Below are 21406 nucleotides of genomic sequence, written 5' to 3'. Positions count from 1 at the left end.
TCTGTGTCAGCCAACTGGATAGTCCCGGCGGTGTTTCTGTAACCGACGGAATGATTGTCGTCGGTGTTTTGTATTTTGTAGCCGACAGGTAAATAGTTTGTAGCGGACATAATGTTTGTGGCCGATGGACTCCTCCGGGAAGGTTCGGCGGATAGTATTTATATCCTGTCTGGGATCATTGTAAATCATCAATCTTCTATCATTGATCTTATCTTATGAAGCATAATGTATGTCTGGCATATGCGACTATAATTCTGCTGTTCATGTTCCGTTGTCTGTATTCGTTGATTTCTTTACCAGTACGGTAAACAGTTTGTTGATCTCCACAATGATCAACAGAAAAAGTAGTTCAAGACAACAACTCCCTATAAGATTTTAGGAATCAGAAAGGGTACATCCTAAAAAAAATCCTAATTCAAAAGGAAGAAAATGATTTGCAATGTAATGGACCAGCTTCTTTCTAAAACACTCTCGTAAATGCAGTTGAGTTTACACATAATATTTCATGCTATTCTCATCCGAATCAAACAATTAATATTAGCACACTGTGGTCTAGCCTAGCTTCCTAAGTCTCCCAGAAAACAAACTGACATGTATGTTTGTTACTATTCTATCTACCTTGGGAAACCTCCCAGATTATCTTCTTGTATTCAGAAAAAAAACAAATCTTAGCCATTTTTCTCTATTTAGGTTTAGCATCATATACTGCAAATTTATATCAAGTCCTCCCAACACAAACTGCGTGTGTACATTCCTTTTCCTAATAGAAAATGAACTCGTGCTTAACTGGCAAACTGATTAAATGTCCATTACAAGGAACATGACAGTCACATTTTATCACACTACAAATTACTTAATGCAAACAACCAATGCCTATACTCATAAGAAAATCATCATCCACAACAAATGTAGTTAGTTGATATCATCAAATCACTTGTTTCAGATTTACAAATAGCATACCAAAGAGATGATGGAGCTAGCTCATGCATACCTTTATTTCTCCACTGTCATCTGCAGCTGCCAGATAAGATGACTTACCATTCAAAGTAATCTGCATCGGAATTTGAAAACAAAGGATCAAGAAAACAACTGAATCAGATGTTTGAACATTCACAAGTTCAGAATTTTAAAAAAAACAAGATTTTACATCGAACTTGAAGAAAATGCATGCATATATAAGGTAATAAAAAACATTCCAAATAAAGTCTTTAAGAAAACCAATTTCACAGCCATAGTTGAAAATAAAAATTGACAAAAGCAATCAGGAATCAGAAACCATTGTTAGAAGTTGGATTGTATGCTAAGGTGCAATCAAATTTTACAAAGCACTCTTCTATTATAGATTTAAATTTCAATCATATTAAATTCTTGATTTTATACTGATAGAACAAAACTACCCATCTAGTGTATACGGTAACCAGATTAAGGAGAAAGGAATGTAGTATGAGATGAATGCATGAGTTAGCCTGTATCAGATTTCTAAATTTCAAATTTTGAAATTTAGCAGTTTCGTGCCATGATTTTTGCACACAAATACAGAAACAAACTTAATGCTAACAGTGACCTTTGGAAATCTTTCATGCCAATGTTCATCTATTTCTCCTAAGAACAAAACTCCTTGTACTGAAAATATTTGGACGACGAAAACACTCTGGGTTTCCCAGAAAGAGTAAAAAGATGAAAACCTTCTTGTGCTCTGAAGCAGTTTCATTCGAAATTTGCATTTCAAAGAGAAGATAGTAGGGCACCTCCAAATTCCAGTTTGTGTAAGTTCCATGGGTTTGTGTTTCAGTGTAGTAGTTTCATTTCAGCATTTCAGTTTACAATAGTGTCACTATTGTACAACCGATATAGTACCATGTCATTATAACAAGTGTTTATATCAGCAATTTTTACAAATCTACGAGTTCTTGCATTTATATCAATGTCATTACTGTTGCATTTATTGGTTAGGCTTTACTGATTAATCAGTACTCTCCTTCCATCCATCTGGTGCTAACATACAGCAGTTTACTTTCAGTTATCTGTGGTGGATTCGTGTGTGTAGTGTTCATCATTTTGTGGTTACCAGGGTTTATGCCTAGATCCATGTCCGATTCGTAATGGGCCTGGGTATGGCTGCAGTGTGGTTCAAGGTTCGTCAATAATATCCATCAATAATATTATTCACTCAATGGTCGTTCTGTTTGATAATAACCATTAGCAATAATCATTCTGATCCAAAATGATATCTAATGTCTCTATGTATATCTTCTACAGATCATGATGAGTACTCATTCCCTTCTACAGATCCTAAGCAGGTGTTGTAAGTATTTGAACACATTCAGGAAGCTATTTCCGTGTCAAGAAATAGTTGATATGTTATCTGTCTAGTTGCAAGCGCATGAGCCTGCTAAAGTCCCCCTAATAACTATTGATGTATTCCCCATAAAATATTATGTCTACAGCAATATTTGTAATTGTTTGATTTTTAACTAAGTCATTGGATCCCTACATATAGGTCCAGATCTTGATTCCACTTGGATTTGGCAAGATTCCAATTCAGTCATTTGGATTTCCTGTAGATCCTACATGCTAGAATCTGGGCAACATCTGGCCAAACCCACATGCACTCAAGGCACTGGGTGCCCAAAAACAACCCCCACGTGCCATTCTTTATTTTTTTAATTCTAAAATGCATCTAAAATCCTAATTTTGAAAAAATGCATTTGGTCATCTAATGATCATTCATTCATCTCTCAAACACAATCGCTTGGGTGCCAAAAACGAAGAGGATTTGATCTTCATACACTCCAACTTTCACCTATTGTCACACATAAGGAAATGGACTACCATGAGGGTATGACAAGGAATTCGGATCTTGTCCCTGACTATGCTAATTTAGATGTCATGGTTATAAGCTTTTCAGTAGCCTATGATGTGTTTTGGCTCCATTTGAGAGACTTACTATTTATAGTAAGTCAATCTGTTGGTTCTGATGAGCTCACTTGGGTTAGAAGAGTTGAGTGATGCTCTAAGTTTTTATTTTGGGATCACTCATTCAAGTTCATTCATCATCAGGATCACTTTCGTGTTGTCAGATTTCGATTCTGGTGCTTCTTTAGCTATTTTTGCAAGACAGGAGAATTATTATTATTATTCATCTAAATATGATGTGGTTGTTATTTTTGTTGGTGTTGTTTGTTGGTCACATTAGTATCATAGCTCGTTGGAATAGGGATGAATAGTTTTAAATAGTGGGAACAAGAAATAGTGGCCTTATGTGTCAGAATATTACGTTATAGTAGAAAAGGTCATTTTCGGAGCCAAAAGTAATTAATAAATTACATTATAATGGCACTTTATAATATTTAATGTTGTGTGGGAAGCTTCTTAAGTGAAGTTCATTTGGAAAACTTTGTGCCATTTGAAGATTATAAATATGAGTCCATTTGATGAGTAAAGTATCCATCCAATTGATTTTATACTTTTGTTCCCTGTGAAGAATTTCTGATGTTTGGTTTTGTGCCCTTGCTGAAGTATAAGGGTTTTATGCTGGTTGGTGTTCTCCACTACTAAGGTATAGTGGAATTAATTCTGAGAGTGATTCAAGTTCGAATTGATTGAGTCTTCCTTCTGTATATGCTTTGACTGAGAAGGCGTTGGGATTTTTTAGAAATCAATTGCACTTGACTTGGAGAAAATTGAAGAAGTCCGCCGCCACCTTGGACAGCTTGTTATGCAATTCTAAACACTGATTGCTAAGCTACATGTCTGGGTGTTTCAAGTTACTGAATTTGGGTTAACATTGGCACTAGAAACCAACACTGCATATCCTAACCTGAGCATTAGAGATCTGGAAATAATTGGTGGCATTTCCAGGAAATACTCTGGATGCCCAAGTCTGCACTTTGGGCATGCATCCATCAGCAAATTGCAATTGAGTGTTGCAATCCATCCCAGGCTGTCAATTATCAGGTTCTTGATTATATTTTGCAATAAGATAATTTCCTGAAGCAGGCGATTTGATACTGGATTTAATTGCAGGAGTTTGTCACAATTTCCAAGCATGCGATTTGACGTCATTAATTGTCTGCAAATCTGGGTCATAAAATCATCTACAGGTTCTTTTCTTTATTATATATTGCTCCAGAATCTGAATTTCAGTCAATTACCTTTGTAAATTTCATTTGACAATTAATACTGTGCAAAACAAAATGAAAGGAGAATTATTCAAAGTGGTTTATTTTGATAAATCTTATCAGTAGACTTGATTCATGGTAAACTTGGTTAAAGGCCTGCTCATTTGGTATTAAGCATTTTGTATTATTAAAGAACTCTTTCCATTCAAAAATATATGAGCAACACATAAGAATGAGATATATAGCAGTGGTTCGGTATTTCATCTATGCAGGAAACTTGAAGTCTGATTTAATTGGTAATTGTGAGTAGTTCATTACACATCATGGAATTGAGTGAGAGATTTTAAAACATTATTGATTGCCAAGTATTTGATTAACTGTCAAACTATTGATTAGTAAAGGAGATTGATGTTTGTTAAAGCTATAATCAGTTAAGGGTTATTACATATATAATTTGGTATTAAGCATTTTATATTATTAAAGAACTCTTTCCATTCAAAAATATATGGCCAACACATAAGAATGAGATATATATCAGTGGTTTGGTATTTCATCTATGCAAGAAACTTAAAGTCTGATTTAATTGGTAATTATGAGTAGTTCATTACACATCTTGGAATTGAGTGAGAGATTTTAAAACATTATTGATTACCAAGTGTTTGATTAACTACCAAACTATTGATTAATAAAGGAGATTGACGTTTATTAAAACTATAACCGGTTAAGGGTTATTACACATATCTTTTGATTGCCAACTCCGATTAAGCCCTAAGATAGACCGAATTGAAGGGAAAACCGAAAGCAATGATTTGAGAAAAACCAAATGACCAAAAGCTAACAAACACACACTCAAAAATGCAAAAAGGGATGTTGAAAGCTTCAAAACACAAGCCTAGGCTCAACAAACAAAAAAACTAAAAAGCCTTGATGAAAGCCTTTAGTAGAAGAGTTCATGACATGACTTGGGGTCGACTGATTGATCAATACTAACCAATTAAATAATGAACCAAACTCAGAGAAATGCGAAACTAAGTTGAAAAGTTTTGTACTGTTACCTACATTTTGTGGTGACAAAATGCAAGACAACACTTTGTATGGTGGATGTTTATATGGTAAGCATTATGAGAATGCATGTGCACATACCTTATAAACATTTTTTGAGTACATGGTGAATGTTATGCGTATTGATATTTTGGAAGGCCATTACACAGAGTACTTGGTGAATATCCTAGATCTTGATGTTCTGGAATGCAATTACTCACAATATTTGGTGGATATCTTGCATCTCAAAATTTTGGAAGGTCATTTACTCAAAGCGTATTTGGTGAATATCATTGATATTTTGGGAGGTCAAAACTCATGATATCAGACGTGATATCAAACACTTTTGAGTAATTGGTGAATATCATTGATATTCTGGGAGGCCAATAATCATGATATCAGATGTGATATCAAACACTTTTGAGTCATTGGTGAATACCATGTATTCAAAGAGACCACTACTCATGATATCAAATGTGATACCAAACCCTATTGAGTGTTTGGTGAATATCACATGTTGATATTTTGGGTGACCAATAATACTCTTGATATCAAAATGATGGATATCTTATGATCAAAGATATCTTTAATCTTTCTAACTTGATATTTCTTTGAGGTAAAACATGTGTTTATCCTCCTTAGTTAAAAGGGGGTGTTGATGTTTGGTAGCTTCTATCGGATAAACTTATATATAATTATATATAAGATATAATTTTTATATATAAGTTTATTATTATATGAGATATATATATATATATATATATATATATATATATATATATATATATATATATATATATATATATAACAATGATTAAAATGTTTATTATACTAATTATCAAATTAACAAATAGACAAGTCCCGTGAAGGAACATATCTCTTCTTATCCTTTTCTCATTATAAATACGAGGTCGTTGTCATTTGGTATCAGATGTGATATGAAACACTTTCGAATAATTGGTGAATATTATTCATATTCTGGGAGGCCACTACTCAATGATATTCTGGGAGGCCACTATTCATTGATATTCTGGGAGGCCAATACTCATGGTATCATATGTGATATCAAATACTTTTGATTCGTTGGTGAATATCATGTATTATGAGAGACCACTACTCATGATATCAAATGTGATGTCAAACCCTATTGAGTATTTGGTGAATATCACATGTTGATATTCTGGGAGACCAATACTCTTGATATCAAAGTGATGGATATTTAGATATCCTTAATCTTTCTAACTTGATATTACTTTGAGGTAATACATGTGTTTATCCTCCTTAGCTAAGAGGGAGTGTTGATGTTTGGTAGCTTTTGTCGGATAAACCTATATATAATTATATATAAGATATAATTTGTATATATAAATTTATTATTATATGAGAGAAATATATATATATATATATATATAACAATGATTAAAATGTTTATTATACTAATTATCAAATTAATGAATAGACATGTCCCATTAAGGGACATATCTCTTCTTATCCTTTACTCATTATGAATAAGAGGTCGCTACCATTTGTAACACGCATACCAAAAAATATGGCAATGCTTAGTACATTTGCAGTAGATCCTCAGAAATCAACAAATATTAAATATGAAATATGGTTTGTAATTTAAATTTTTATTGTGTAATGACATTTTGAGACTTCTGCAAAGAATAAATATGATATGTGAGGTATTTTATTTATAATTTTATTAGCAATTTCGGATTTATGGATATCACACTTCTAACTTCTTATTATTGTTATATGTTTGAAGTTTTAAGCTAGTAATTAATGACCATCAAATATGTTAAATGTATAAATCTATGAATTTACAAACATACATACATATATTATATATTTGAAAATATATATGTATACTCATAGTACCAGAAGCCACCCAAAAAAAACTTTTCCAAATTCGGGAACCCAAATCCAAACCCGTATCTTTATCCAAACCAAGATTGGCAACTTAGATTTTTAATCATTTTAATTTGAAAAGTTTAAAATATATATTAATTTTAAATCAAATATTATATTATTAATTTTATAGATAAAACATTTGCCTATATTATTTAATAATATAATTTAGCTTCAAATTTAATGGGGGATGTAATGTCCTCTTTTAAGGATATTAGAAGTCAATTAAATAATTAAATTTTAAGTTGTCAAATAATATCAAATTTAATGACAACTAATTTTTTCTTTTGATGAGTAATGACAACTAATTTAATTATTTATTAAAGTATTAGAATGACTTTAGTGAATAATTAGGTAGAAATTGTGTATCAGCCGACGGGTCCCTTCGGAAAGGTTTTTGTTCTGTAGCGACATGTTGTATGTGGCCGACGGACTCCTTCGGAAAAGTTCTTCGGAAAGTATTTATAACCCCTTCGGAAAGCATTGTATTCATATTTATCATTGAAGCATAATGTACTGTTTGGCATATGCGAATAATAATAAGAAGAAGTTCTGCTATTCATATCTATGGTCTGTGCGTTGATTTCTTTACCGTTGATCATCCAGTTGGAGGCAGTGCAGCGACACTTGGCTCAGGGTACCGAGGAGTTGGAAGCAGAGAAAGCAGCACAGGTGGCTATCAAGGTCAGCTTGAGGAGTCAGTATTGTGTTAGCAAAGGCTATAAATGCAACAGGATGAATGTGAAAGTGATGTGGCAAATCAATATTGTTGTATTAGTTGTTTGAGTTTTGTTCTGTAGTCGTCAGGAGACGACTTTTCTTTTTGGGGGGGATGATGTCGTCGGTAAAAATTGTGTATCAGCCAATGGGTCCCTTCGGAAAGGTTTTCCTTATGTAGCGACATGTTGTATGTGGCCGACGAACTCCTTCGGGAAAGTTCTTCGGAAAGTATTTATAACCCCTTCGGGAAGCATTGTATTCATATTATCATTGAAGCATAATGTACTGTTTGGCATATGCGAATAATAATAAAAAGTTCTGCTATTCATATCTATGGTTTGTGCGTTGATTTCTTTACCCAATACGGTAAACATTTGGCGTCGTTGCTTGATGGACCTGGTACAATGACAGGCAAATGAAGATTAAATATTGAATCAGTTGAACAAAAATAAGAATAAGTTGAAGGAAAAGGATGAATTACGCATAGCACAGGAAAATTTAATTTTGGCACAACAGGTTGAACACAGAAGGAGATTTCAGCAAGTTATCGACGGACACAAAAGCACTGAAAAATTGTTGGAAGAGACTCGACAACGGCTCGATTTGGTGGAAGAAGCAAGGGAGGAGTTTCTAAACCTGCATACACCACGGGAAGAGAATCCTGACGGAAGGAGATCGACTCGCACGGCTCGAAGTGCCGAGGGAGCACGAGCGTGGAGTGAACTCTTCATCCAAGATATACTTCCGGAATGGACAGCTTCGGTTGATGAAACCTCTTCTTCACCAAACAGCGTGGAAGTCGAAAATAACGCGGTGTTGAAAATAGCGCAGGTGTGCAGAACAACGCAGGTGTCCAGAATAGCGCGAGTGTTGGAAACAGCGCGGGTGTGCAGAACAACGCGGGTGTTCAAAACAATGCGGGAGCTCAAAACAGGGCGGGTGCTCAAAACAACGCGGGAGTGCAAAACAGCGCAGGTACACAACAAAACCCTCAACATACAGTGATAATGGCAGGTCTGAAAGAAAAGATGCCTAAATTTGATGGTGATGAAGCAACTGATCCCATTCGACATTGTAAAACATGTGAAACGATCTGGAGAGCGAATGGCATAACAAATGCAAACGAATGGGTCCGACAGTTTCTAGCCACCCTACGGGGTGTTGCGATTGATTGGTTTACTAACACAGATCCACAAAAATTAAACACTTGGGATAACATTAAGGAGTTTTGTGCAGAATTTCAAATATTGCGCAATGATAATGAGATCGTCAATGAGATATTCAATACCAAGCAGAAGAAGAATGAAACAGTACGGGTCTTCGCTAGGAGTTTGAAAGACTTAATCAATAAAATGGAGAATAAGCCGGCAGATGGGCTCCAGAAAAGATGGTTCATTGAAGGCCTTCACCCCAAGCTGCAGAAAAAGATGAAGATCGTGCCACGTTCAACATATATTGAAGCATACAATCGGGCACTGAACCTCGAAAGTGAACAGAAGACAAAGAAGAAGAAGAAGACCAGCTCATCCGATTCAGATGACGACGAGCCTTCAGAAGAAGATAGCAGCGACGATAAAGGCAACAGCAAGAAAGTCCGTGCTCTTCAGAAGGACATGCTGCGGATGATGGAGTTCAAAAACATGAACAAGGAGACTAAGGGCAATGACCTATGGTGCACAAAGTGCAAGAAAGAAGGCCATACGAAGGGATCATGTCCGAAAGACCAATTTTGTGAAATTTGCCAGATTATGGGACACTCGATAAAGGAATGCCCTTTCAATTTGAAAACTAGAACACCGCAGCAAGTGTTCCTGACACGAGGCATCCCCGTCAGGAGGGAACAGGAACACCAGTACAGAAGGTGCCACATCGAGACGATATAGAAACAATCAGCGCGATCAAAACAACAACAATAATGGCGGGAGGAGTCGAATCCAGTACGATGCCAATGCTTAGCCGATAGTTCAATGTCGCGCATGCAATCTATGGGGTCACTTCGCCCGAGAGTGTACAATGGCGAACACACCAAAGTTGTTATGCAGATGGTGTGGACCTGGTGATCATGAAGATGCTAGGTGTCCGAAGTCGGGAGTAAACTTGATCACCATCGGGACGGACGAAGAAGAGGTTCTGGCCATCACGCGACAGCAAGCGAAAGTGTACCCCGACCCGACGGAAGAAAAGAAGAGACTGGAGAAAGCACGGGCAGAGATCCAGAAAGCAACACAGGTAAAAACGGCACACCTGAAGGACACGCCGAGTACCCCCGTACGGAACTGCGCAGAACAGAACATTGTATGGCAAATATTGCAAGCCAAGATACCCATCAAGATAAATGATATGTTGCTCACTATGCCTCAGCTCCGATCAGCACTCACAAACATCGTTCCCACTGCTAAACTACCAGGAGAACATGGAAGGGAGCAGGAAAATTGAACAAGTACAGCAGACAAAAAGGAGAAGGAAAGTGGCACAAGTGTAGAAGATCCGATGCTGTTAGCCCTCTCATCCGGACGCCATCCGGCAGTCGTCGAAATGGGAATTCTCGAGACTGTATTGACAGAAACGATTGTGGACGGAGGGTCCGGTGTCAATGTGTTGCCTGAAGACACTTAGAAAAGGTTGGGACAACCGACATTATGGCCGCCTACATTCCAACTGTTAATGGCCGATCAACATGGAATCAAGCCATTGGGAATCCTCACAGCACAACTAGTTGTATGCACCCTAAAATGGTCGCCTAGACTATGGGCCTCCATTATTCAATTTATCAATTTATCAAATTTTTTGAATCAATGGTTTGCAATATTTTATTAAATCAATTTAAATCAATTTTCTTGATCAAATTCGATTATTTCATTTCTAATGTTGATCATTTTATCCTAAGTCTTATTTAATTAAAAGAAAATCTCCCTTTTAATTAAATAAAATAAATCCTCATTTTAAATAAAAGAAAACCTCTCTTTTAATTAAAATAATTCATCCACATTTAATTAATTAAGAGAAAAACCCCTCTTTTAATTTAATTATATATTTCCTATTTAATTAAAAGAACTTTCTCCCTTTTAATTAAATAAATTAAACCCACTTGAAAAAAAGAAATAAATTAAATAAAGATTTTATTTATTTTCTCTACACTTAAATGCACATATCTCTAAGTGGGACTTATCTTTATCCTTTTTCCACTTTCTTCTCAACCACTCATTTTTTCTCATTAGTGGAATTTTGTCTCACATGGATCAAACTCTATTATCCCATATTGGTTGTGAGAAGCCTCTCACCTCCATATTTTCCTTTATAAGGGAGAGCCCTCTCCTCATTTTGGACACCCATTATTGAATACCCAGGATGATGCTATTGTTATGCTACAGGATTGGAGAGTAAATTTTGAAAAAGAAGTTTTGAATGCTAAAGCTTTTGTGGAGAACTTCTATCTTCTTGTCTCGTTCTCTCTTGCACCCATGGCTTTTATCATGGGCTTTTATCATTGCATTTGCATATTAGTTTAGAGTCATATTTGCTTTCATAGATTAGATCTTGCTTTGTTTTGCATTATTATCATTTAGATTAGTTTTCATTTTCATTTGCATGCATATTTTTGGACCCTTGAATCTCTTGTTTCATGGTGTACTTGCATGGGCACAAACTAGGTCAAGCTGAGGGCCTCCATTACAAACCCTTGCACTCCATGAATAGAGAGCTATGAGTCGCTATTTGAGACCTCATTTTTGAGTAATCTTGAATATAATGACTCATAGAAGTGTGCTCACATTTTAGACATACACCAGTGACGATTGGAGCACAACCATTCCTGTTGGACTTCGTCGTGATTCCCCTAAGGCGAAAAGGGTACGATGTTATTCTGGGTCGGGGGTGGCTGATACAAGCCAAGGCAAAGCACAATTGGAAGAAAAATACTTTATCACTTGAAAGCAAAGGCCAAAAGTATGTCATCGATCTACACACTCAGATGGTTGGAGACGAAGCTCTATCGTCGGATTCCGAAGGAGAAGAGGATGAAAGGAGGCAAAGTATGGAACCTGATCAGGAGGTAGTCCTATGATTGGAAGGAGATGACGATCTGGATTCAATAAACGGTCTTTACCACTGGCAAATAGAGGATTATGAGCTATTTTCGAGCTGTAATATGTTAAGGGTCGATGAAGGTAACAAAGAAGAAGGAAATGAATGTCCGACAGAACACAGAGAAGCCGAAGGAGGAAATGAATGTCCGAAGGTACACAAAGAAGCCGAAGAAGGAAATGAATGTCTGAAGCAACCCAGACAAGCCGAAGAAAGAAAGGCAGGTATGACTAAAGCTGAAAGAAAGAACATACAGTACGAACCCAAAAAGACGAAAGATTCCAATGTACGACCACGTAGGAAGAAAGTATTACGTCGAACCACAGATATAGCAAAAAGGTGCCGACAGCAAGGAAGACACACGATACAACCTGCACAGGAAACAAAGAGGAAGGGTTCAATAAAAGTTGCAGTAGCACAGAGTGCAGGAGTTATTGACGGTCAGAAGGGGCAGCTAACGGAGTCCATGGTACCAAGCTTCGAGAACAAACTGGGCGATAGGGAAAACCAGATGGAGAGATCATGTATCCTAAATAAACTTGATGAGCGACGATTGCATGATAGACACTTGAAATTGAACAGGTTTCAACTTGGACAGTGGGTGTTGAAGTACGACAATCGGAATGAGGTCAAACTTAGGAAGTTTAGCGTCAAATGGGTAGGACCATACAAGATACGAGAAGTTGGTGATGATGGAGCGATGAAGTTATCGACATTAGAGGAAAAGGAAGTGGCTAATGCAGTGAATCAGTCGAAGTTCAATGTCTACCATGGAAGAAGTAACGCACCCCCGTGGACGAACAACTAAGAAAGACTATAAGTACTGTATATATGTAAATATTGTACATAATTGTTCCAAAAGTAAGATTTACAAAAAAAAAAAAAAGAGAGAGAAAAAAAAAGTAATGAAAGAGCTACCGTACGGATTTTGGAAACCAAGCACCGTACAGATTTCCAAGTAAGCAGTTTGAGTCAGGGTCATCATACGGCTTTTCCAGCCCAAGCCACCGTACGAATTTTAAAGCCGGCTAACATACGGCTTCTTAAATGGCCATCATCGTACGAATTCTGGGAGCCAATCGCTGTACGGATTTCCTCATGTATATGTTGTTTGCTGTACGAAATTTGGGAGCCTCAGTACGGATTTTCTAAAGCAGCCAATGTACAGATTTCTATGGTAAAGTCACCGTACAGATTTCAAGATTGTAACACAGGAAACAAGTCTAAGTACAGCATACGGATTTTGGCAAGTTCTCTTCAGCGTACGGAGATGAATGAGAAATTCATATAGTTGGTCACACGGATTTTGGAGACGACATTGAATCCCAATTTGGCGTACGGCTTCCATTCTCAGCACTCGACATATGGCTTGGTGTACGGATTTTTCAGTGTAGCATTAGCATATTTTGGTGTAAAGTTTTTTGAAGGGATCTAATGTACGGATTTTGCATATTGTGGTGCAAGGTTTTTGCATAATGTAGCGTATGGATTCTACAGGTTTGGGCATACGGCTTCTGCATGTTATTGCATTCAGATTTTGAATGGCATTCCAGGTTATTGCATAAGGAATTGGCGTAACATGGCAGAGGATGGCAGGAGGTTTTCTAAAACAAAAAAAACAAAAAAAACAATCGTCGACCCCTCCCTGTATTGCGACAGGGAGCGCACCTGGGGCACTGCCCCAGGACCCTGCAGGGGCGCTGCCCCTCGACCCCGCCGGGGGCGTTGCCCCCTAGACCCCCAGTTGTTGCGGATATTAGTCGTGGGAGTCTAACCAGTTGAAAAGACTTGGAGCTGCTGCAGGCATGGAGTGTTTATGTACCAGAGGCACTGAGAGTAGGTGTTGGCCGTGAGGCTGTCTTGGTGGATGCGTAGAGAGCTCGGGAGGAGCTGATCATCCAGTTGGAGGCAGTGCAGCGACACTTGGCTCAAGGTACCGAGGAGTTGGAAGCAGAGAAAGCAGCACAGGTGGCTATCAAGGTCAGCTTGAGGAGTCAGTATTGTGTTAGCAAAGGCTATAGATGCAACAGGATGAATGTGAAAGTGATGTGGTAGATCAATATTATTGTATTAGTTGTTTGAGTTTTGTTCTGTAGTCGTCAGGAAACGACTTTTCTTTTTGGGGGGGATGATGTCGTCGGTAGAAATTGTGTATCAGCCGACAGGTCCCTTCAGAAAGGTTTTTCTTATGTAGCGACATGTTGTATGTGGCCGATGGACTCCTTCAGGAAAGTTCTTCGGAAAGTATTTATAACCCCTTCGGGAAACATTGTATTCATATTATCATTGAAGCATAATGTACTGTTTGGCATATGCGAATAATAATAAGAAGTTATGCTATTCATATCTATGGTCTGTGCTTGATTTCTTTACCCAGTATGGTAAACATATTAGTCATTTCAATTTAAAAGAGGAAAGTAAAGAGACAAAGAAAAGGAATATGAAGAGATAGGTAGAGGGAAAGCGAAGAGTCACAAGGATGTGCTATTAAGAATATTGAGAGGCTCGTCCTTATCATGATTGGATTATGCTTGATTATTGTTTTCGCTTGGAGAATTTTGGGAAACTTTGGCTTTTAGTTCTGAAACCTGAGGATGGAAACCTTCAGTATTTCTTGGTGGATTGGACAGAAACCTAATTCACTTCTTGGTGGATTTGCGACTGAGTTCATAGTTAGGCGGATTTGTAATACAGTTATTGCATTTCTATATTAAAAATAAGATTGTAATGATCCATGTGTTTACCATACAGGGTAAACGGTTTATTAATGCATACAGACAATAAACAAGAACATGTAACACAGCAGTACTCCTTTTATTATTCGCATATATGCCGAAGAGATTACATAGTGCTTCCAATGATGATTCCCACCATCCAGGATGGTGTACATATACCTTCTCGAAGGGGCCCGTCGGCTACATAACAATTACCGACGACATCAACCTATCGGCTACACAATATTTACCGACGACATCATCCCCCCAAAAGAAAAAGTCATCTCCAAATGACAATTACAAAATATCCGAGATAGATTAACAAAATGGAATACATTAATTGCCTAACTACAACAAAATAAATCTGTTTCTGTCACACCACTTTCACTTTCGTCCCGTGCCTGCACCAAACTGGTCTCCAAACCACGTTGCATCTGTAGCCTCTACTAACACAATAGTCTCCTTAATCAAGCTGACCTTGATAGCCACCCATGCTACTTTCTCTGCTTCCAACTTCTAGGTACCCTAAGCCAAGTGTCGTTGTACTGCCTTCAACTGGATGATCAGCTCCTCCCGAGCTTTCTATGCATCCACCAAGACAACTTCACATCCAACAACTACTCCAAGTGCCTCAAAGCATATCATCCCTCTCCAAAGGCTTGCTCCATTGATCTTTTTACCTCTGGCACACTATGCCTGCAGCAACTCCAAGTCTCGTCAACTAGTCACACTTCCCACGACTGATAACTGAACCGACTGGGGGTCTAGGGTGCCCCCAACGGGGTCGAGGGGTTGCTGTACTGTCTTCACCAAATTAGCACTCTCAAACCCACACAAAACTCCATGGAACACACCATTTTTGTGATTTTCTTCCGATCCCATACTATTTCTAACAACTGCTTATGTTTTACTACCTGTTTATGTCTTTCCCTTCCCTTCAGTATCATGCGTTATTCATTCTAAACTATCGTCGTTTTTTTTTTCTTAGCAATAGATTCTTCCTCTAAGTTTTTCTTCCACTTCCTCTTGCCTGCAGACTCCATTTATTCCTTGACTTGGTTAAGTCACTTATCACTCCGTACAAACCAACTGTTCTACAAATTTCTCTCCTTCTCTAGCGTCCGTACAGCCCTATTAGCTGCTCTGCACTAGCCACATGCCACTCGATTTGCCTTACTAGGTGAATACCACATGTCCTATGGTCTCAGATCGATTTGCCTTATAGAGCCGTACGCTGTACGGTCTTGCTCTGCCCTATGCTTTCTTCTATTTCACCATACAGCCCCTATTTGTCTCTGCTTCCTTTTCCCATACTCCGTGCAGGCTTCATTTCTTTAATTCAATTCCTTGCATCGTACAGTCTTCATAGGATCTCTTGAAGATGCTCTAGGCTGCTTCGGAAATTAGATTCTCAATATAGTACATCCAACTATGTGCATACTTGTTACTTGATGCCATACATGTCTCTCATCAACACCAGCAAGAATCATGATTCAATTGGCCAGGACCATAACTTGGCCAATTACGTACAGATCATATCCCATACCTCTTATTGCAAACAAAAAAGTGTTGAAGATGCTACTTATAGTGGTCGGAGAAGGAGCCGTACGGAATACGCAGTACAAATCAAACACCAGACAAGCATTACATCGTAAAGTGGTTTCTATGGTTCCAACAGATACCATGCAATTTTCGTATGGTCTTATTGACGATGTGTAGCTTGCCTGAAATTGCCATACGGTGGTTTTATCTTAGTTGCCGATTCGTGACACGAATCCGATTCGAGCACGTGAATCGGATCCGTGGATTCGGGATTTTTTTTTTTCCCAATTATGATTCGTGGAGGATTCGTGCATATATATATATATATATATATATATATATATATATATATATATATATATATATATATATATATATATATATATATATATATATATATGCATTATATATACTAAAAAAAAGAGAAATATACATAATTCTAAAACTAAATCATTTCATAGTATGAATCTAGTATACTTGATCAATGACATTGATAATTAATCTATTTTCACGATTATAAAGGAAATCAACACATTCACATTGAATTACTGAAAGTGAAAGCTTGTAACATTCAAAATATAGATCATTAAACTTAAAGTTTATAACATGATTTACTCATAAAAGAGTCAAGAGTCAACACTAAAGTTTTTTATTTAATCATCAAATGGATTTTCAAGAAAATCCGCATCAGAGGGGTACTGGTGAGCTGCAAGTGCTGCATCTGTATTAGTAGAGGAACCCAAACCACTAGTAGTAGAGGGGATTGTTAACTCATAATCCTCCTCCTCATCATCCACATCAATCAAAGTGGATCTAGCAAGATCTCGGATGGTCATATCTAAATCAGGAGTCTCGGGTGCTACATCCCAAAGCTTTTCGGGCCCCTTCTTGTACTTAGGATCCTTCCGTGACAACAAGGGCAAATTGTTGTGAATGAACACAAGGTCTTCTGATTTTTTTGGAGCCAACCGGTTGCGTTTGATTGAGTGGATAAAGGAGTAAGTACTCCAATTCCGCTCAGCGGCAGAAGAGCTGGCAACCTAAAGAGAAATTAAAAATTATCAATACAACAATCAAGATAAATAAATTAAATAATAAATTCAAGGAATTGAGAATGTTAACCTTAAGCTTAATTTTACAAACTTACTTGGGATAGGACCTTTATGGCAAGAGGTTGGAGGTACGTGAAGGCTTGCCCATGAAGGTACCACCATTTGATGGCACCCATCCTGCTTTGGTCTGCTATGGCAATAGGGTCGAAATCCTCACCTGAGTTGAAAGCAGCAAATTCACTCCTCACAATTGCCCCAATCTCTGGATCTTGGAATATCTTAGCTAGTGCCCTCTTATACCCATCTGCAACCTCTGCATCTCTAAATGGTGGCACTCTACCTGGAAGGCGAAGTACATCTGCACTATAGTACCTGAGGATAACAAAAGACAATTTAACACTATCAAATATCAATAGCACAAACATTGGATAAAATAAGCACAAACATTTGATAAGAACTACAGTACCTCGGGGATAGAGCATATGCAAGGAGGTGCAAAGGTGTGGTCATCTTGTTCCATCGATGATGAACAATTTTTTCCACCTTCTTGTAAAGGGTGTCCTCAGGATCATTCTCCCTCCTCTGTATGACCTAAGATATGAAATATGAATAATAATTATAATTAGTGAATATGTCAATTTAAACTTTAGAATCTAGATATCTCTCAAATAAAAAATTGTTGTAAAAGAGCGTAAAACTTACCATTTTAATTTTTTTCAGCATACTATCCATGGAATCATAAATATCCCCAAGGCATGGCTCATCACTATCTGCGAAGCGAAGCATTGCCATTATTGGATCGGTGATTTCCAACACATAACTCACAAGACCCCACCAATCCTCATCTAGTATCATTCTTCTCACATTTAAAGCCTTTGTTGTATTGGAATTCTTCCAAATGCCCCATTGGGGGCTAATGACCATATGCTTCAATGCTTCTTTTACCTTCACAAGTCGTCTCAAGACGATTGTGTGAGAGGCAAAGCGGGTTTCAGCAACCTAAGAACATGTTAAACTCAAGTTAGTAAAACATTTAAAAATTAAAACATGTTAATGTAAACAACAACAAAAATTAATAATTGTGGAATCCAATAATATTCAATTATATATTAAATATAAAAATTTACCTTCAATAACTCCAAGTCCGAGAAACTCCTAAAAATTGCTTGTGACATGTGGTGATTTGTCACAAACATTTGAATCTCTTCAGCTTCCTCATATATCCTTTTCACCCAATCTATTTCGGTGCCAATTGCTTTCATCACTAAATTGAGAGAGTGGACGGTGCATGGTGTCCAAAAGATATGATCATATCTAGACTCTACAATTATCCCTGCAGCCCTGCAAACTTTTGCATTGTCCGTGACCACTTGAACAACATTATCAGGACCCACTGACTCTATGGCATCAATGAGAATGCGTGAAATAAATTCTGCATCTTTCACTTGCCCTTCACAATCAACTACCTTCAAGAACATTGCCCCCTTAGGGCATACAGCAATAACATTGATCAATGGACGGTTTCTACAATCTTTCCAACCATCCGAAATAATAGACACACCCGATTGAACCCAAAAATTTCTTATTGGTTGAAGTTGAGCCTCTACATTTTTCCTCTCATCATGTAATATGGTAGTGCGCAACTTCTCATAACCAGGCGGTTTGTAACCATGGGGTGCATCATTTATTGCTTCCACCATCTCCCTAAAATAAGGTGATCTAGCAAAATTAAATGAAACACCATTTGCAATTAAACAACGTCCAATTTTGTGATCAGCAATGTCTCTCTTTTCAATTTGGAATGCCCTATCTAGTGGGCCTCTCTTGCGGGTGAGTGGAGATGGGTCTTCATCTTCATCATTTGTAGTTGGCATAGGCAAAAAAGGATGTGTTCTTGTGTTTGTTTGATCAAATGATGGTGTTGGTATATTTGTTTTTTGGGAAGCACCACGTTTTGCTTTTGCAACTGCTCTATCAGCATCATCTTGCTCTTTTGCTAATGCTGCTATTTGTGCAGCTGGTAATCCCTTCTTATCACTACCTTGACACATGTGAATTCCTTCACCCGCAGGGCCCAAAAAATGTAGTTTCACTCGGGAATAGGAGCTTCTATGTTGTATGTTGCAAAAATTACATTTCCATATGTATGCCCCACCCCTAGGACATTGTGCAACTCTTGTTGTGTGTCTCCATAAAGGAGACCCCTTATCAATTTTGAAGCTTGGTGATGCAGCCCCACCCCCACCCACTGAGCCTTGACTACTCATTGTTCTATTCTTGCAATCTAGAAAAAGTGAAAGAAAACCATACTTCACACTTGCATAAAAACTTGAAAATTTGGAAAACTAAAAATAAATCAATAATCTATGAAAGAATTCAAGAATATGGTTGAAATGCATACCTTAAACACTTCTTGCAAGGTATTTGAAGCTCCACAACCGATCTCCTTCGAATCCAAGCACTTCACTTCAAACTAGCAAGTATGAGAGAGCAAAATGAGAGAGCAAAATAGAGAGCAAATGAACTTGCATTGTGATTTAGAGGGTCGTTTTTAGGGTTTAGGGCCTTTAGGGCAAAAAAAAAACATTAAAAAATGATAATGGGCCCACGTTTTTGCATTCTCCTCCTTCATTGCTGCGGATTCACGCGGATCCGCACGTGGATCCTCGAGGATCCGGGCAGGATTCGTAATCCTGCCTGTGGATCCGTAAGGATCCGCGGGCCGCGGATCCTTACGGATCCACAAGCAGGATTACGAATCCTGCCCGGATCCTCACGGATCCATACGTGGATCCGGATCCGAATCGGATCCGGCCTTTTCCAGGCGAATCCGGTAACTAAGGGTTTTATGAATCACCTGTTATGCTTTCATCCTTTGTACGGTTTAAGTATTCTTCCTTGACTTCATTGCTACATGGTGAGGATACTCCAAACACCGTACGGTGTTCACTAGTTCGCCTGTACAATGTGCTTTCAACTTAAGTTACCATACCGTGACTTTCTTTCTTTCTTTCTTTTCTTTTTTTTTCATTTTTTCTTTTTTTTTTCGTTTTTTTTATTTTTTCTTTTTCCACTGAATTTTACTACTCAATATTCGTCGACAACAGAACAGGTCGCAAATGATATATTTTCAACTTGGAACCGTTCATCGTTTCTATAATTTCCTGCCCGTCCAATGTCCATAATTTTATTGCTCCGTTATCACCTACTTCCCAGATTTGGTATGGCCCGACCCATTTGACTTTAAACTTGACCAGTTTGATTTTGTTTCGTCCCTCATCCTTCAACACCATCTGTCATGGTTGGAACTTGTTCAGTTTCAGGTGTTTATCATGCCACGCTTTGCACCTATTTTGCGTCACCTCCATGGCCCCTTGTGCCTACAATTGTCGCTCATCAAGTTTATTTCAATTACACGATCTCTCCCTCAAGTTTTCCATATCGCCCAGTTTGTTCTCAAAACTCGGTACCATGAATTCCATCAGCTGCCACTTTTTGCTGTCAATAACTGTATTCTTGATTTTAGAGCCTTCACTTCATACTGCTAAAGCTTTTATTAAACCCTTCCTCTTTGTTTCCTGTGCAGACCGTAGGATGTGTTTTCCTTGCTGCCAACACCTTTCTACTATATCTATGGTTCAACATAACATTTTCTTTCTACGCGGTCTATTCACCGTGTATCGTACGGTGGAATTTTTTCTTTTTCTGGGTTCGTACTGTATGTTCTTCCCTTTAGCTTTTGTCATAACTGTCTTTCTTTCTTCCACTTCACTGTATTCCTTCGGACATTCATTTCCCTCTTCTTTCTCACCTTCGTCGACCCTTAACATGTTACAGCTTGGAAAGAGCTCGTAATCCTCCATCTGCCAATGGAAAAGGCCATTCACCAAATCCAAATCATCGTCCATCGATCCACCTTCCAACCATAGGACTTTTTCCTCATTGGGTTCCAATAGCTGCTTTCCTTCGTCCTCTTCTTCGGAATTAGATGATACAGCTTCTTCGCCCACCATTTGTGTGTATAAATCAATAATGAATCGTCATCCCCTACTTTCCATTGATAGCGTATTCTTCTTCCTGTCATGCTTAACCCTTGCTTGCACAAGCCATCCCCAGCCCAAAATGGCGTCATGTCCTCTCCTCTTTAGCGGGATGATGACGAAGTCAAGTAGAAACGGTTGTGTTCCAATAGTCACTGGTTGTGCCATCAGGATTCCCAACG

General features: G+C 37.9%; 2 protein-coding genes across 5 annotated transcripts in view; both read right to left on the bottom strand.

The window, feature by feature from the left end:
• The window catches only part of LOC149550258 (Transducin/WD40 repeat-like superfamily protein), a 226006-nt gene that overhangs the window by 139764 nt on the left and 64836 nt on the right, over positions 1 to 21406 (bottom strand). For all 4 annotated transcript variants that reach the window (XR_016354185.1, XR_016354186.1, XM_089793350.1 and 1 more), the window contains exon 5: positions 992 to 1051. Coding sequence is in view for 2 of the 4 variants with exons in the window: in XM_089793350.1 (XP_089649476.1) it covers positions 992 to 1051 (60 nt within the window). In the remaining 2 variants the exon portion in view is untranslated. The remainder of the gene's footprint in view (positions 1 to 991; positions 1052 to 21406) is intronic.
• Positions 16695 to 19448, bottom strand: LOC149550259 (uncharacterized). The gene is made up of 5 exons (XM_089793349.1): positions 18312 to 19448; positions 17887 to 18183; positions 17651 to 17775; positions 17280 to 17556; positions 16695 to 17172 (listed from the first exon to the last, which is right to left on the bottom strand). The coding sequence occupies exons 1-5, from the start codon at positions 19233 to 19235 to the stop codon at positions 16786 to 16788; spliced, it is 2010 nt and encodes a 669-aa protein (XP_089649475.1). The 5' UTR covers positions 19236 to 19448; the 3' UTR covers positions 16695 to 16785.

The sequence above is a fragment of the Cupressus sempervirens genome, chromosome 7 (genome assembly GCF_028749045.1).
Source record: "Cupressus sempervirens isolate cs-2001-9-10 chromosome 7, ASM2874904v1, whole genome shotgun sequence".
NCBI lineage: Eukaryota > Viridiplantae > Streptophyta > Pinopsida > Cupressales > Cupressaceae > Cupressus > Cupressus sempervirens.
The sequence above is the reverse complement of the archived record's forward strand: the minus strand, read 5'-3'. Positions and strand labels throughout refer to the sequence as shown.